Source organism: Seriola dumerili, unplaced genomic scaffold (assembly GCF_002260705.1).
Source record: "Seriola dumerili isolate Sdu_G_001 unplaced genomic scaffold, Sdu_1.0 BDQW01000478.1, whole genome shotgun sequence".
NCBI lineage: Eukaryota > Metazoa > Chordata > Actinopteri > Carangiformes > Carangidae > Seriola > Seriola dumerili.
In genome coordinates, this window is record NW_019174733.1 from 4,094,064 (window position 1) to 4,112,225 (window position 18,162).

General features: G+C 40.1%; 2 protein-coding genes across 2 annotated transcripts; one reads left to right on the top strand and one right to left on the bottom strand.

Moving 5' to 3' along the window:
• Positions 1-2,403: 2,403 nt before the first annotated feature.
• On the top strand, positions 2,404-7,103 carry agt (angiotensinogen). The gene is made up of 7 exons (XM_022763671.1): positions 2,404-2,510; positions 3,846-4,293; positions 4,474-4,840; positions 5,035-5,159; positions 5,355-5,503; positions 6,106-6,262; positions 6,355-7,103. Exons 2-7 carry the CDS (start codon positions 3,883-3,885, stop codon positions 6,529-6,531), a joined length of 1,386 nt encoding a protein of 461 aa, XP_022619392.1. The 5' UTR covers positions 2,404-2,510; positions 3,846-3,882; the 3' UTR covers positions 6,532-7,103.
• An 882-nt stretch (positions 7,104-7,985) lies between these two features.
• On the bottom strand, positions 7,986-17,618 carry cog2 (component of oligomeric golgi complex 2). Its single transcript, XM_022763634.1, has 18 exons — positions 17,474-17,618; positions 16,861-17,022; positions 16,425-16,490; positions 16,260-16,340; positions 15,941-16,044; positions 15,415-15,523; positions 14,886-15,065; positions 14,466-14,590; positions 13,924-14,050; positions 13,687-13,826; positions 12,839-12,900; positions 12,600-12,751; positions 12,286-12,471; positions 12,100-12,172; positions 11,545-11,687; positions 10,349-10,488; positions 9,904-10,087; positions 7,986-8,640 (listed from the first exon to the last, which is right to left on the bottom strand). Exons 1-18 carry the CDS (start codon positions 17,528-17,530, stop codon positions 8,542-8,544), a joined length of 2,190 nt encoding a protein of 729 aa, XP_022619355.1. The 5' UTR covers positions 17,531-17,618; the 3' UTR covers positions 7,986-8,541.
• Between the last annotated feature and the right edge of the window lie 544 nt (positions 17,619-18,162).

Genomic DNA, 18,162 nt, shown 5'->3' on the forward strand with positions numbered 1-18,162 from the left:
TACCCAACAGCCCACTATGATATAGCACCCTTTAAGTTTCTGATGTCATCAAATGTGATAGTGATAAATTACTCAATAATCGTGCATGAGAAACACACACTTGGTTAACTATCATAAATATTGTTGACATTTCAGGATGCGTGTTTTAAGATATTTGCTTAAGACACACACTGGACCTTCACGCTGCTTTTGGGAACTTACAAATGAGTGGATAATAAAATATACACTATAATGATCTCATGTGTAACTGACATCTGCTGCAAAAGTTGTGAGTGACTACTGTCAGCACATGAATCCTGCTGCATCAGTTGCATCCTGTTACAGTAAAATAAAATGAACATCAAACATGTCTGCATTTTTATTTTCACACTAATATATATACTATAATAATGATGCACCTTCATGTATGTTAAAGCTTATAATTGTCCTGTAAACATTCATACCATATACAGTAAATCAGATGAATTAATTATTTTACTCAAAAAAACAAAACTATTTTTTTGCAGCTGAAGATTTACATATTCTTAAGAAAACATCATTTCTTGGCAATAAAGTTATAGCTATCAGTCAAGTGACAAAATTATATAGATATTTAAAGCTAATTTTAGCTTTCAGTTAGCAGTGGCCTGTGGGATGGTAATATCAGTCTACCACTATGACGTGACTTAGACATCTATGCAACTATAAAATGGATTGCCATGAAATTCTGGACATTCATGTTCCCATCAGAATGATTTGCAATTACTTTTGAGATCCCTTAACTTTTCATTTCACACCATGAGGTCAAATTTTTTCATTTGTCCAATACTTCGGTTCATGGACAGATCATGAAATAATGGGCTGCTGAGCACAGATACGTTTTTATAATTGTTTTTTGTCATCATTTTTGTCTCTTTGTAGCTGGTATGTGCCTGTTTCAGTGACATTTTGCAGGTAATACCTAGGGGGGCCCCTGGGCACAGCCCTGTTCATTATACCTGCTAAGAATGATAATGTTGACATGGTCGTTGTAAGCATGTTCGCATGCTGATATTAGCATTTGGCTCAAAGCAGTATTTTTTTTTAAAGTCCAGCCTCACTGAGCTGCTAGCATGGCTGTAAACTCTTATTCACTGAAGGGAAATACTTGTAAATCTTTGTATTAGCACATGTTGGCAAATAAGAATTGTAGTACATAGTGTAAATAAAATCTTGGTTGGATCATTATGTATTTATTCAACTTCAAAATACATTAAATATCTTATTTATAATTATATTTTTGTGGTTTTAAATTTACAGTGGCTCAGCTATTAATGATGTATGAGGTTAACTGTTCAGAATGTCATCATCAGTCAGATACTGTATATTACATTTTTGGGTTTATATTGTTAACGGAAGATGTTTAAAACAATCCATCTCACTGTCAGCGTTACATGAAGACTCCTAACTTCCCGTTATCAGCTGTTATTACAGTAACAATGTTTATAGAAGATAAAACCAGGGCTGTAAAACACTTGACATGACATGATGTTTCTCTTTTTGATGAGACAGTCTAGCGTACCCTGGCCTGTTGAATCAGGTGTGTGTGGAGGATTTTCCTCAATATATTAATAAATGAATTTACCTGCCTATTAGGAACATTTGAAAGGTGTTTGCTCTCTTCCCAGGACCTGTTGGGTTTGTTATCCCTCTAGATTCAGCTGTAACATCCTTTTTAACAGACTGACCGTGACATGAAAGAGAGATGAAGTCATGACACAGTATTGCTTTATTTTATACATGTGCATTTCTCAGACACTTTGTAAGTTCTCTCTAAGCTTTTTTTAGGGGCTCATTAAGTTAAAAATATGAGTCAGGGGGATGTCCACAGAATTTCTCAAGCATTATGAGCATTAGTGTGAATTCATAGTTAACAGTTACTTTGCAGTTATGACATGGAGTGAATAAAGATTCTTATGGATTACATCAGAAAGTGAAACTCAAGAGAAAACACGACTGTTTGGTAATTTCTAGATTCTCTCTCTTTTAATTTTTTTTCTTGTGTAGATTTAAGTGACCAAGTTTGAGACTTGTTTACTTGATACTTGTTTGACCCCGTTAGGCAAAAATTACAAAGAACATGCGTAATTAACATCTCCACAATGTGGTGACTTTTCAGTGAGTCACTCTGATGGCAAACAACACAAACAAGCATGGCTGTCCCTCTGATACTCCTCCCTTTGTGGAAGCTGAGCTCTCCTTTTCACCCCCTCCAGGATGTGCTTGCATCATCCTCCTAAAGTCAACATGCAGAGGGACATTGGGTGGTCTCTTTCTTCTCTCTGTCAGACCTATTTATCTATAGCAGCAGCTCGTCAGTACAAAGCGGGCTGTGAGTCATGGCAGCAGAGCCCCTGACTCAATGCTGCTTTGGTTAATCAGTAACCAGAGTGGGAGCACCCTGGGCGGCTGGCTGGGTTAAAGTAAGGGAGCAGGGGAGTCAGGACCTCATTCAGCACCTCGCTCAGCAGCAGGAACAGCAGATACACACGGTAAGAGCAAACTTTGACTTAATCTCAGTAATTGCCTTTTGTGCAGTACAGTGAATGTAATCTAATGCTTGAGTTTAGAGAAATGAGGGGGACTATTCCATTAAATTCTTCAAAACCAAAAAATAGTGTCCTGAATGTCAAAAACTCTCTCTCTCATAAACGTTTTAGTCTAATTTGAGGGTTATCTACTTCATAAAAATAAATACGACAACTTATTTTTTGCAGATATCCCACTTGAATACAATATTGTTATGAATCCAATCATAGCATAAGTTTTGTCAAAATTCTGGAGCTTGACAGAAACGTCTCTCATGAGGAATCAGCCATGTTTTTTTTTAACCTGTGTCAACAAGTACACCAGGTTGTGTATGTGTATTTGAGTGCACTGGTTTTATTGATCAGGAACCATGGCCATGTCCTGCGGTACATGTCCAAATAGAGGTTAATCCGATGTTTGCTAACCTCCTCCAAGAGTCCATCAGTCCACATCTCTGCACGTTCAACTCAAAGGATAAAGTCCTATTTTTGTATAAGAGCACTTATCCAAGTTCTTCTCCTTCAGAAACATCTGGGTTAATGTAAAGAAAGTGTTCATAAAGGAGAGAAAGTTGCCAGTTCTTAACTTAGATGACCAACTGCAGTATTGACACAGTGTTTACTCTGTATTCATTAGGAGAACCAGCAACAAAATTACAATGGACAGTTGAGAAAATGTGAAATATTTTAATGAACTTGTCGGTATATTTTTATTTTAATTATATACTTATATATATGTGTGTAGAAATTTATTTAGCAACTTATTATATATTAATAAACTATTATATTTCATATTATAGTATCATATTTTCCAATCAGTGTCCAAAGTGAACAGTTTTTTTCTTAATATATGGTGAGCATGTAAATTTGTTTAATGACTGCCTGAGCACATTCAGTTTGTGTCCCCAATGTGAAGGATCTTTAAACTAAATAAGCAATAAACAATATCCACATTGCGCGCACACAGACGCACATAGATGCGTCTTCATTATCTATGCGACCTCTGTTGCAGAGGTTAATGCCTGCTCTCATTCACTGACCAGCAGGAGAGGACACACAAAGAGTGATCAATCAATCACTGACATGCCGCTCTATGCCCAGTGTTCTGCCAGCCAATCCGGTCAGAGACGGAAAATCGGTTTCAGCCAGATTTCAGACGAAAGCCACACTAATAGTCATGTAGCATTCACAGACCACCCAATGCTCAGTGCTCACTGAGAGGTGCACAGGAGGCAGCTTGTGTTTTGATATACTTAAGGTAATTCATCTTTAACTAAAAATATCTGTCACCCTCCACAGAAAGAATCATTTCACGGTGACTACCAACAGAAGTAAAATGCAGAGATCGCCTCTTCTAGTCCTCCTACTATGCTGCTGTCTGTCAGGAAGTCAGGCCAACCGCGTCTACGTTCACCCCTTCAGTCTCTTTGCCGCTGAGAATGTCAGCTGCGAGACCCTGCAGACCCAGACGTCCAAGCCCCTGGAGACCCTTCCTGTGACGCCCCTTGATATTGAAGTCCTGACACCAGACAGCAGGGACCAGTCAACACTGGATGCACAGAGGCAGAACATTACAGAGAGGACGGCAGTTCTGGCAGAGTTGTTGAACTCTCTGGGCCTGAGGATGTACCAGGGTCTCAGCAGCAAGCAGCACAGCACCAACACCCTCCTCTCTCCGGTCAACACCTACGGATCCCTCGTGACTTTCTACCTGGGAGCCTCCAAGAAGACAGCACGCCCATTCCAGGTCTTTGCTTTTGATTTGCTCTCACTTTAGAGACATTCCTCAAAAGAGTTTTAGGGAAGGAGACCCTGCTGATTCTTTACTGTTTTGAATAAAGGGATTATTGATATAGGCCTGATCATTTATGTGGGTACTTTAACTCAAGAAAAATAAATCTTTCCCAATCCTCTTCTATCCTTGCAGCTTCTTCTGGGCCTGAGCAGTGTCAATGACCGAGAAGACTGCGTGTCCTTAGTGGATGGACACAAGGTTCTCAAGACCTTGCAGAGCATCAACTCTCTGGTGGACGATGGACCTAAAGATGAAATCACTACCCAGGTCTGGGCCTTCACTCGCCAGAATGTTCAGCTCTCCCAGGACTTTATTCAAGGCACACAGGACTTCTCAGATGCATCGTTCATCCGCAGTGTGGATTTCTCCAAACCTCAGGAGGCTGAGCAACTGGTCAACAACTTTGTGGAGAAGACGTCAGACAAGAAGGTGAAAAGCATCTTCCAAGGTCTGAACTCCAGCAGTGACCTTCTGTTCATTTCTACCTTCAACTTTCAAGGTTTGTCTCTGATAAATTGATTCTGAAATTCAAAGACTCAGATTAGACTTAGACTTAGATTTGGCTCTGTGCATTGATCCAGGTGCTGATACAACAAACTGAAACCCTACAAATATAAGCGTTCAAAGTGCTGTCAACTACTGCACCCACCCTGCAGCAGTACCTGACTGTGGTCTTTGGTTGTGTCTGTTTAGGCAACTGGAGGACAGCCTTCCAACCAGAGAAGACCTCCATGCAGGAGTTTCATGTGGATCAAACAACCACAGTGATGGCCCCACTGATGACCCACACGGGTCAGTACCACTACCTGAATGATAAGGTAAATCTTATTTCAGTATAATTGTGTTTTTTTTTATGCTGATTTGTTGACTCATTTGTGTATTTCTGTTTATTGCAAACCTTCAGGTGTAAAAATGTAATGTATGTAATATAAAAATGAGCCTCCCTTTTGAGCTTCCTCAAATCTTAATGACTTCACTCATCTGCAATATTTCTTTGTTTTGTTTTGCTGAAGGTGCGGCGGTGCACTGTTGTGAAGCTGTCTCTGAGCAAAAGGTCATACATGTTGCTGGTCCTGCCTCATGAAGGGGCCAACCTCCGTGACATAGAGTCGAAGCTGCGCACAGAAGTCATATCTGGCTGGCACCAAAGCCTCCAGGAAGGGTGAGTGTTGTCCATTTTTTAAAACACTAAATCCAGACCTGGTGTCACTTCTCACTATTATTGTCCTCATGAGTTGACGGACTGGAAAGCTGAAGCATCTTTTGTTATCTTTACCTCTGACGCGTCACGTTATGTTATGGGCCTGTTGTGCGTCCATTTTTCTTTCCATCATCTTTTGTATAGTTACCATTTATTGCAAGGGACTACAAGTGTAATTACCGTTATTACACTTACACCTTGGATTATTTTTCATAAGTTATTAAACCTAAAAGTATCTGATTTTCAAGGTGAACATTATTTAGTCTTTAAATGATGATACTCAAACTGTGTTTCAACAATGCTCATCACTTCTGGGTTTTTTTTTTGTCATGACTGTAGAAACAATTCCTGGATATACAGTGTGTGCCACTTTATTGGCTACAGGTTAAAAGACCTTACTTCCTGTCTATCAGTGCATCAGTCAGTAATGGCTTGTCATATCAATGTAAAGCAAATGAGGCTATGGATTTTTAGGAGAGAAAGAGTCAGGTACAATTCCCATTTTAGTTCAAATACTTTTTGTCTTGAAATTTAAACTTAATCTTTCTCCCTCACCCACCCAGTCTGTTGGAGCTGTCACTGCCAAAGTTCTCCATGTCCTCTGTGACTGATCTGCGAGACCTGCTGACCAACATGGACCCAGAAGTCGAGACCAAACTGTTGGGCTCCCAGGCTGAGTTCAGCAAACTCAGCAACACCAAGCCCTTCACTGTAGATAAGGTGAACTAGATGCGTGTTCAGTTTGTCATAATAATAAAAGCCGCTCACTGTGTATGTGTGCATCATTAACAGATCTCCCTGTCTCCTCTCAGGCGGTCAACAAGGTGTTGTTTGAGATGTCTGAGGAAGGAGCAGAACCTCAGGACAAGATACAAGAAGCGGGCGTCCCTCTGAAACTGTCCATCAACCGACCTTTCTTCTTTTCTGTCATAGAGGGAGATTCTAATGCCATCCTCATGCTGGGCAAGATCACAAACCCTACACTCTAAAGTTATATTGTGATATATAGTATGACGCAAACAAAAACTTCTGACATGAAAAATGTCCGACATACCAGGCCCATTTCCTTATAATCTACTTTATTGCCTACAGCTTAAGCTTCCACTGGGGCTGAAATCAATCATTCATCAGACGTCACATTTAGATCATGCCCTTGTTTTTCAACTGAAATAATGGCCACATACAGTACATGAGGAATGAAGTACAACCTCACACGGGACGAAACCGTCAATATTCAACAGTGTTGTAGTTATATTTCACCACAGACCTGATCCTCTCCACAATCTCAGGAGTCACTCAGGATACCTGTCTCAGTATTTATGAAAACCTGTTACTTTAAGCTGAATTATGTTCAAACAGTCTGTTAAAATTCCTAATTGTTTTTTTTTTTCTGTAAAATTTATTATAGCAGAGTTCTGTACAGTATTTTTCAGTAGAGTAGGTACAGTAACCACGATTCTCTACGATGAATGACTAATACGTTGTATATTGTAACTAAGAGTTTATTTTTGTTTTGTTACTTTTTGTGATTGCTAAAATAAAACATTTGTTTCCCAATATAGTTATCATGTTATTGTTTTTCATCAGGATTTCAGTCAGTCTTTATCATTTCAGTGTTGGCTGCAGGGAACTGCTGCAATAGAGGTCATTCACCTTTCTGGTTAGAGATTATGCTTTTTTTACTGCTGACAGAAATTTTGGTGAGATGTAGAATAATAATTTAGACAATTACCTTTTTAGAGAATCATCTCATCAACTACTAGACATCAGTTGTATTTATATTCTATGAAAAATAAAATGGAGCTAAATGGAGCTAAACCAAAGAATAAACAGATCGCTCATTTAAAATAAAAGAAAATCTTCTTGACTAATTACAGAATCAGCCAATTACCGATTGACATCATACGGTTTAGTGTAAACAGGATGTTGAGTCAAGATCAATGCACTACCTTTTACAAAACCACAAATCAGTATTTTTAAATATAACATCTGCAAATCAGAACATCTGTAACTAAAGGTCTTATAATGCCTGGTTGAATTGTATTGGCAACATATACTGTGTGTTACATCTTACTCAAAAAGATTAGAAAATACATGAAGAGAACATGACCTAATGTGTGAAACAATATGGAAATAGGCAGTATTGTTGAATGGTGAAAGGTGTCAATGGCATATTGCTCTTGAGGTCCAAAAAAATAAATCTAAAACCGGTTATTCAAGGCCAAATTTGAGTTTTCATAAGACCACAGTTTGTCTTTGAGTTATATATATGTATGGTGTCAACCTGTCATATTTCTTTTGGAGTGAAATCATGTGTAAAAACGACTTGTTGGCATGTACACAATGGTCAGAGTCCTGTGAATTTGCCATAACTAATACCCAACCAGTTGTAGTCAGCTCATGACATTTGTATTTAAACACATAAATTCAAGATTGTATCCAAAGTTCTTTATTTTTTCCCCAAGTTAATTATGTTAAACATATAATAATATACAAATTCGATTTTAACAAAAATGTACGTTACACACTAAAAGACTTATTTATTTGAGATGAATCTCTCACCGAGCAACAGCAGAAATTAGACAAATATTGTTTGATTCTGTCTTTGCAACTTTCTTGCCACATCAGAAAAATAACAGTCCCTCTTATTCACAGTGCCTACAACAGAACCAGCGAGGATCCAACTAGTAGTTATCGCTGTTTCAAACAATAATTTACAGCCTGGTCAGATGCAACTCCGGCAGGTCCCTGTTGTTCAAATGTTTGTGCACTGTGGATCTAAGGTCTGCATTAAATGGAGATATTTTTGTACAAAACCTTGAAAAGGGATTTCAATAATGTCAGATCTTGTCCTACATTCTTCATGGTCTGATCATCATCGACTGTTACCAGACCATGACCTTTAGCCTGGACTGGGCCAAATGTTTTTTTTTTCCTTCAGGAAATGCAGAGATGAGTGCAGCATGTTAATGGGTTTCAGTTACTGTGGAATCAACTTTTTATTGGTTCTGTTCAGCAAGCTCTCGGGCCTCTTTCACAAGGTCCATCAGAGTGGAAAACATGGAGACATCACTCGGCTGAAGACCCATCTTCTGGATCTGAGACAAACAACATTACAAAGCAACATAAGAGATATTAGCCAAAAGTATTTCAGATGACACTGAAATTTGTAACACACCCTAGTAGCAGTTTGTAACTGTCTACAGTATACACTCCCGCACACTTTATTAGGATCACCATGCTAATACTGGGCAGGACCTCGCCTTGCTCTCAAAACAGCCTCAGTTCTTTGTGGCATGGATTCCAGAAGACGTTGGAAATGATTGAACATGATTGCATCACAGACTTGTCAGCTGCACATTCATGCTGCCAATCTCCCCCATTCTACCACACCCCAAAGGTGTTCTGTTGGAGTCAGATCTGGAGACCGGGGAGGCCACTGAAGTACACTGAACCCCATGTGATGTTCATGCTTCCAGTCTGAGACGACTTTTGCTTAGTGACATAGTGCATTATCATGTTGGAAGTAACCATTAGAAGATGGCAAACTGTGATCAGATTCAAACTATGACTGAATGGTATTAAGGGGCCCAAATTGCACCAAAAAAAAAAAACTTTGACCCTCTGACCCTACCATCATGCCTCAGCAGAAATCCAGATTCATCACACCAGGCTACGTTTTTCCAGCCTTCACTTGTCCAGTCTTGGTGAGCCTGTGTCCACTGCAGCCTCAGATTTCTGTTGAGGGCTGACAGGAGTGGAACCTGATGTGGCCTTCTCATGTTGCAACCCATCCGCCTTAAGTTTCATCATGTTGTGCTTTCCGAGATGCTTTTCTGCTCACCACAGTGACTGGTTATCTGAGTTACCGTTGCCTTTCTATCAGCTCCAACCAGTCTGGCCATTCCCCTCTGACCTCTATTGTCAACAAAGCAGTTCCATCTGCAGAACTGCTGCTCACTGGATGTTTTGTTTTGTTTTTCGCACCATTCTGAGTAAAAACTCTGGAGACTGTTGTGTGTGAAAATCCCAGGCGATGAGCAGTTTTGGAAATATTCAAACCAGCCCGTCTGGCACCAACAATCATGCCACAGTCAAAGTCACTGAGATCATATTTTTCCCCACTCTGATGTTTGATGTGAACATCAACTGAAGATCCTGAGCTCTTTATGTATTGCACTGCTGCCACATGACTGGCTGATTGGATAGTTTCATGAATAAGCAGGTGTACAGGTGTTCCTAATAAAGTGTTCAGCGAGTGTAATATATGTTTTTGCTGGAAGGTATGTATGGTAAGATAAGGTAAGGTATGTATCTCCACACATCTGAATGTGATTGTGTACTTGTCAAACACCACTGACCTGTTCCCCCAGGTATTCCACATCCAGTGCCAGCTGAAGACGGATCTTGCTGTCATCTGTGGGTCCACCATTTGCTCCTGCTGTGGTAGTTGTGGTCGCACCTTTTCTGGCTTGCTTCAGTCGCTTCAGACTCTCCTCCATCTTTCTCACGGAGCTCAGCACCTCTGAGATGGTCTCATAGTATCTGAATGAAAAAAAATGTCAAGAATGATGGAAAAGAAAATGTTCATGAGAGAAAGTTAGCAGGTTGTAATTTTCCTTTTGTATATCTATTAAATTCCTCTCACTTTCTTTGAGTTAATGTGATGGGACATTTTTTATAATGAAGCCAATTTACAATAAATGGATGAGCACATGTACTCATCTAAATACTGGCCTTAGTCAGCTATTTTAAATTCTTCATCATGGGTACTGTATCTGGGTCCATTCGTGTGCGTAAAATTACCTCTGTGTGCAGTCAGAAAGTGCAACTCGCAGCCATTCTTGTGCTGTGGATGGGGTGACCAGCCCTGTTGAGTCTGTCAGCAACTGATGTAACGGACGTAAGGCGTTGTCCATGTACGCTGATGCCCGCACCGGCAGATCCTACACAGGGAGGACATCAAATATTGTAGGTTTTCACAAACTTGTTGGAATAAAATTCAATATTTGAAGGACACATATTGGTTGAAAGGTGAATTTAAAGTTCCACGTTTTGTTCATGTTGGGGATAAGGAGAGAACTATGAAAGGAAATCCGTTATGTAGGCTACATTTCCTTCATATAAATCTATACAGTCCTCAGTCATATTTGAAATTGCTTCTGCGAAATAAAAAAAAAAAAAAGAAACTTAACACCACCTGAAAGTTTTTGTTGACCTCCCGGAAACAATAATATAGAATCAGACTCAGTATTAGCAGATACTAAAAATTTACTATCAGGACTTGGAACATATTGGGGGAATACAATTTGATTTAGACATCATTGCAAAATAGTTAATGTTCTAACAATGCTACAGAAAACTATGAGGAATAAGGAAACACAATATCATGATGCTAGTGGCCACTGGGGGGCAGACAGGCTAACCATGAGTGAGCAAGTGAGTGATAGAGGTAAAGATGTTTGATGGAAAATCCTTTGCACAAATCAGAGTTACTAGAAATAAATCCAGTTAGAGGACTTTGAATTGTTTTGTCAAACTGCCACATCCAAGGTCAATTTTTGCATTAGTTTCTGGAACTCTGATGAGCTTCACATATAATAAATCTCTTAAAAGTGTGCTCAGCCTGTTACTGAAACATCATTTAGTTCAATAATAGGCTCAATTTTAGAGCCAATGATAATAAAATACTCCAGTGGCATACGTTTGAAAGCCATTCATGTTTTAAGATGCATCATCCCTCCAGGTTTCATCAAAATCTGACCAGTCAGAGCATTTCAAATGTGACATTCTGACCTTCAATTATACTATTTCCATCTAAAGAAAATGTATATGTGAAAGCACAGTTCCAAGTGCAGTAGCTCTCCAGGTTTTGTCTAAATCAGACAAACAGTGCTCTCCCAGTGTTTGCTCCAAGGGATGTTATGTGATTGGAGAATGTTACTGTATATGATGAAATATAGGAGCAACATGTATATGTGAATGCTTGCCGCTTCACTGACTTTATTAGTCCTGCGGTAGAGCCGTGGAACCTCAGAGGCACTCTTCAGGAAGCGGCAGCAGCGTTCAGTCAGATGCTGGGTCATCCTGGCGTTCAGAGTGGGAACGCTACTTGAGAGGCATGCCTTGGAGTCTGCTAGAGCATCTGACATAGAAGAGAGCACTAGTAAATGCAATGAAGTAAAGGCACTCTGAGCTAACATTGGACTAAAGTAATAAAATATTGTGACCACAATATAGTCAATTAAGACATAAAGCCTGTTGCCGTTTTTGAGTGTTTACATTTTTTAAATGTCAGAGGACAATGGCATTTATGACTGTGTGACCATGTGTACCCTTAGCATGCATTATATCAAATTAAGACTACAGCAGATATTGTGCTAACAGATAATCCCAAGAAAATTCAGAAAAACCAAAAAGATAAAAAAATATTCTGCTCCATCTTCGCATTTCCCTGCTCATTTATGGACAAAACATTACTGAATAAGATCACGGAAACCCTGCAAAGGAAGTGAAAAGATAAAATGATTTCTCTAGGCACTGTGTGGGCAGCTTACCTTCCACAATAGCAAAGTTTTTGAATCCGACCGCTTCTAAACGCTGTCTGACCGTTTCTGACAATTCTGGGATCTAAGAGAAAGACGAGCAAACTGTCAGTTTGAACTTCTGAGAAAGGCATGCTAATTTATGTGTTAATTGGAACTACACGTGTAAATATGGGCGTTTAGTTTGTGTGTGAGCACCTGTTCCTGAAGCTTTTGGATGTCAGCGGCAATGTAGACCAGCTGTTTGGTGGACAGGGAGGCAGGACTCCCACTCTCGCTGCCACCGTCATCCATTGACGTTCGGCTGGAGGTGGAGGAGGCCGAGCTGGGCAGAGGCCTGGTTGGCTCTTTAGTCACCTCAGCGGATGGACTCTTAGTCAACACCTGTGCAGACACCGATACAGATGAGGAACAAAGATGACTAATCATTTGCATACCGCTTTGTTGGAACTACTGATTTTAAAAATAGTCTTTAAATCATTATAGTCCTCCTCTGGTTTATTTGAGATTACCTCATCGAGAAACTTGGCATATCGTGAGTAGAGCTGCAGCGTGAGCTTCCAGAAACGATGGGCAAGAGGTGACAGGTAGACCTTGTCTGACCAGCACCTCACTAGACAGGACCACAACACCTCAGAAGCCTGCAGGTGGTATGCACTGCCAGCTGGACATGAACAGACACAGACACACAGTTAGTGCGAGTAACGTATGAGGTCCACACTGGTGTTCGTGGTGGAAAATAAATTCCTACCTGGTGCTGCCTCGAGTCCGTCACTTATAGCGTTCTCCAGACTTCCTGCTATTTCCTTGTACCTGAGGAGAGCCATGCAGAGAGGAGGAAAACAAAACAATCGATGTGTTATCAGCTCATTTCTTGCATCAGCTCTGATATGCACCTGCTCACGTGAAACAACACTGTGTACTAGAAAATATGGACTTTCCAGAAAAGCAGAACAGTGCAGGTTTGTATTGTGAAATGAGGACACAACTACCTGATATCTATCTTGACGTGCAATGGTGAATCTGTGCCATGTGTACTTTACAGTGTGTATGTTTGTCGGGGCAGAAGGAGTAGACTACTTCTTTACTTTGTCGCACAGATCAATGGCCATTTGGTCAAGGTTGGGTGTCATGTTTATGCGGTATGTTATATTCTGACGCACATCCTCAATTTCCTTTTTTCTTCTTGTCATCACCCTGCATGAAACTCATACAAATAAGCAATTTTTCCAGATTCTTATAAAAATGGGCTTTTGTTCAGAGACATCTAAATTTACATTGGACATAACCAGGCTAGCTGTCTCCCCCAGTTTTTTCGGTGTTCATGTTAAGCTTAGCTATTCCTCTCCTGGCTCCACCTTCATACTGAACAGACAGACATGAGAGTGGTACTGATCTCATCTAACTCTGTCAAACAATTCCTTTAGTACACACTCTGATTATTAACTTTTCCAGTAAATATGATGTCACACTACCAACATGATTGAGGCTGAAACCTGCAGTTAGCAAAGAGGACCGTGGAATGTGTACTGTATGTGGTGTAATCTACAGGCTGAGGTTCAGTATGCAGAGTATAGATTGTGTTGAGGTAATATGCACCGTAGTTGAAAGTAGACAGGCAGGTTCCATTTGTTGTAGAAGCTGGTGTATGAAGGATGTACTCTCAGTCTCTTCACACTGGCCTGCGAGCTGCACTGACGCTCAAACCTTCGGACAAACTCCATACTCATGCTGTAGCGCTGGAAAAGAAGAGTTGGCAGTAAAGACACACAAAACACACAAAAATTTTCTCAAAGCGAACGCATACACACATCAACTGTGTCACTGTGGCTGTACCTCATAGAATATGTCAGGGTTTCCAGGGTTGAAGAGGTAGCCCAACCTTTCCTCTATCGCCTTGATTATCTCCGGCCAAACAGAGTTCACCAGGAAATCATAACCTGGCACTATGTCAGCTTTGTCACTGAGGAGAGAGAGAACACTGGCACATTAAAAATATGTTATGATACTTTATACCCTGGGCACTATACCAGCCGCTGATTAACTTAATGTCTTCAAAGTAGTAGTTGTTATTTCTGAAAAAATCTTTAAAGGCCACTAGACCCTGTTAAGCTGACACCCTTTATGAGAGAAAATGTTCAAATCCGTTGAGTAAACGATGCATGGTAATTACATGAATGTATTATTAAAACAGAAATAAATAAAAGTGTTTGAAGCTGTGTGATCTCTGAAGAAGATCATACAACCAATATTCCGTATGCTCAATAGCTCAACAGATGAAAGCAGATTATTTTTCAAGTAGAGGCAAAACACAACAAAGAACTACTTGATCTGCGATCACGCTTCGAATAGATTTGCCTCCATGATAACATTAATACCTGGATATGGCTCCTCCAGTCACTTCTCTCAGCAGTCTACAGTGATGAGGAACAAACTCCAGCAGTCGAGAATACATCAACTGGAGACCGTTCGGACTGGACTTCACCACCTCTTCCACTATCACCTAAAAGAAGGAAAGAGGTGAGAGTTTTAGCTGCTGATCCATACAACTTACTAAAGCAGGATATACAAGAATTGCTATCATTCAATAAGAAACTCAATATTTACATGGTATTATCTCCTGCTACATGACATCTAGTTTTTAGGCCCATATAAAGCTAATTGAATTGATTCATCGATTTAATTTATCAGATTTAAATGAAAAAACACTTCAGAAAAGTTAGCAGTTTATGTCCTCAAAAAAAAGTTGAAACGCCCTGGGATCTGGAGTATATCACAAACACGTGTGAAACGTTTACCTGGTCCATGTACGGTTTGACCAGCACCTGTCCGACCAGGCCTTCAGCATCTCGAGTCTTGTCTATGGTGGCATATGTCCTCAGGCAGTGACGCACCATGTCCACATTGGATGTCTGCAGACCCTCGATCAGCAGGCCCTCTAGAGACTGCTGCAGCATGGAGGTGATGCCGGCAATACGCTGACAGAGGATGAAACATCGTCACATACATAGTTAAAAAAAAATTAGTATCAAAAGTATTCTAGTATATTGTAGGAACACATAGACCAAGGGAATCATGCATCAATGTGCTAGGATCAAATATTTTTGGAGATCATTAATGGATAGTCAGTGCATTGATGTTATTTTTTCCTGTAACAGAGGTGTCCTCAGCACTACCCAGAAGGATCAAACAAAAGTTGATTATCTTTTTCAAATAATTGCAGGGCTGGTGGATTGACAGAAGAGCAGACGGGCAGAAAAACTGTTTGACAAACTGAGTGGCTAGCGATTAATCAGCTGTCCGATTGACTGACCCATTAACACTTACAGGTCTGACTTTGTCCAGCAGGGGCATGCCTTTGCTCTGTACAGCGTGGAACTGCAGCTGGTTGAATTCTGTAGCTATCCTCTCCAGGATCTGACCTGCTAACAAAGGACTTTACATACAAAGACACAAAGTCAGACACAAACGCTTAGCACCACATGCCTGCAGTGACCAAGCTCAAACAGTTTGAACCTCTCGTGTGCTCAAGTACTTTGTGTTTTTGGAATACTTTCTGTCAACAGTTTGGATTTTTGTTCAAAAATGGAAAACATTCTCTGCACCTCCAAACAAAGATAGATATACAAAAATATACACAGTACCTTACAAAGTGACTTACAAGTGAGTGAAAACACTAAAGCTTCAGTGCAGTAGGAGACCTTGGTGTAATAAGTGCAAGGAGAGTGCAAGGAGTACTTGTCATACCTGTTTAGGCCAGATATTGAAATGTAAATATTGAAACTGGCCTTACTTGGTAAATAACCTGCCCACATTCAGTGACAGCCAGTGCGTTTGTTGACATGATTCCCACCTGCTGATTTCCAGAGAGCTGGATTCCTTGGAGTTCTGTGAGTGGAGGATCTTCTCAATCTTCTCCACTGAGCGCACCACTTGGATTAGCCTCAATACACACACCTGATGGATGGTGATAAATATAGGAAGATGATACTTAACTAAAATCATCCCACAAAGAAATAAAGCTTGTTGAAACATTAAGTTCACAATTTGGCATGGACATGTTACACTAGACTGTCAAAGAGCATTGCACGGGTGATCATAGAATACAGTTAATGATGAAAACAAAATAAGACCGAATGATAAAAGTCAAACTGACAGACGAGGAACCAGACCTTTTTTTTCTGTAGATCTTCCTGTTTGGACAGCTGGCTGTCTATAGCCTGAATCACTTCACTCACACATAACCGTAGGCTCTGCAACAGATAACAGCGACATGAATAAAGCCTCTGTGGCATGAATTAATCAAGATTTACATAATTCTTAATCAGAACACATACCATAACCTCTTCTCGTAACTGTCCCAATGGCACAGAAAGCTGATTGAGGGCTTTATCCATCCCCACCTGAGTAGGGAGTAGAGGTCTGAGATTAGAAACAGTCTATCCTCATTAGATTCATTTTAAAAATAAAAGCTGTGTCATGCATTCCTATTAATTTTTCAAGGGCATATTAAGATCCCAACAGTACTGCATTGTCAAGGCTGATACTGATATTTGAGAATAATAAAATGTGTTATCAAACGTCCGATATTCTTTATTTCTCTTTTTCGACATATACATAAAATATTGCAAATATTTTGAGACAGATATGCCTTTCTAAAGATATTTTGGATTTAACAATTAACTTTGTTATCAAACATGACAGTAACAGTCATGCTGACTGCAGGGTTATGGTTGTAACTACAGCCACAGTGACAGATACTGGGCAACTGACCAGGTTGGTGGAGAGGTTAACAAAGTCTGCATAGTCCTTGTTGATGAGCTCAACCATGGCTGTTTTCAGCAGCTTATAGTAGAGCTCCAGGTCCTCTCTCATCTCCTCCAGCTGGACCTGCTTCCGACACTCCGCCACAAACTGGTCAACGTCAAAGTCATCCTGCAGACAGGGGGACAGCAACAGACCAGAAGGGTACAGACATTTAATGCAGCCAGTCATGCATTTTCGGTTATTACTAAGCGATGGACAGCTAAGTAAAGTATCAGTAAATGTCACCAGAAAATAGACGCAGCTAATAAACAACAAACAGAGGCACATTATAAAGCATGAACACATTTTTCTCATTATTAATGTCGTTTGTTATTAAGGGTTGGCCATGGTTCATACACAGAGAAGTTAACGTTTGACATGATATCAACAACAATAACTATGTCTGTCGTTGACCATTAAACGCTTATTACATCTAAAGTATTTCTATTCAACAAAAAACAGAGGTTTCAGAAACTGGAGCATCCAGGATCATTACTTTGACTTAGCTCCATGCTAGCTAGTTTGACAACAGCAGCTTACGGTTAACGCGTTACCAAACGTAACGTTCACGGATTCTCACCTTCATAAAAACATCCTTGTCGAAGCACAGAGAATCTGGGCCCTTCGGCAGGTTCATTTTGAATTATAAAATACAGCCACAACACATACACAGAAAAGGTGACAAGCCTCCTGTTCGCTGCTGTGACCAAGCTTCCGCAAACATGGCAAGAGAGCACCAACGAAGAAGAGTCAGAATGCTGCTGCGCCCTCTAGAGGCCGGTGTTACAAGGTTGCACAGATGTGACTTTGTATGTGCCTCATTAGTCCTATGTGACAATATTGAGATGCTGCAGATTTTTGTTTAATTTCCAGACACAGAAGGGTCCCACCTTCTGATTGCCTTCACTCCTTTGTGCTTCTGTTGATCACTGATGTGCTGTTTTGGTGTTATTTGGTGCTTAAAGAAGGCAAGAGAAATACTAAGTGCATGCAATGAAAATAATTAGCACTGAATTTGTCTATATTATTTTTGCTTTTGTATTACTGTTTATGGTGTAGTATGGTGGATCCACTAGAGAGCTATGCGATTAAATACAAGATAGTTGGAGCTAAAGCTAAGTAGGCTACAAGAAGCAAAGAAAAACATTTGGGAAGACTTCTGTAGTAAATCAGGACCTGAGACACCCATAAAAAAGTTGAGACCTTGAGTTAAGATTTTCCTTAAAGTCCAAGTTAAGATTTCCTTAAAATAAAAACAGTAGCTCAAAA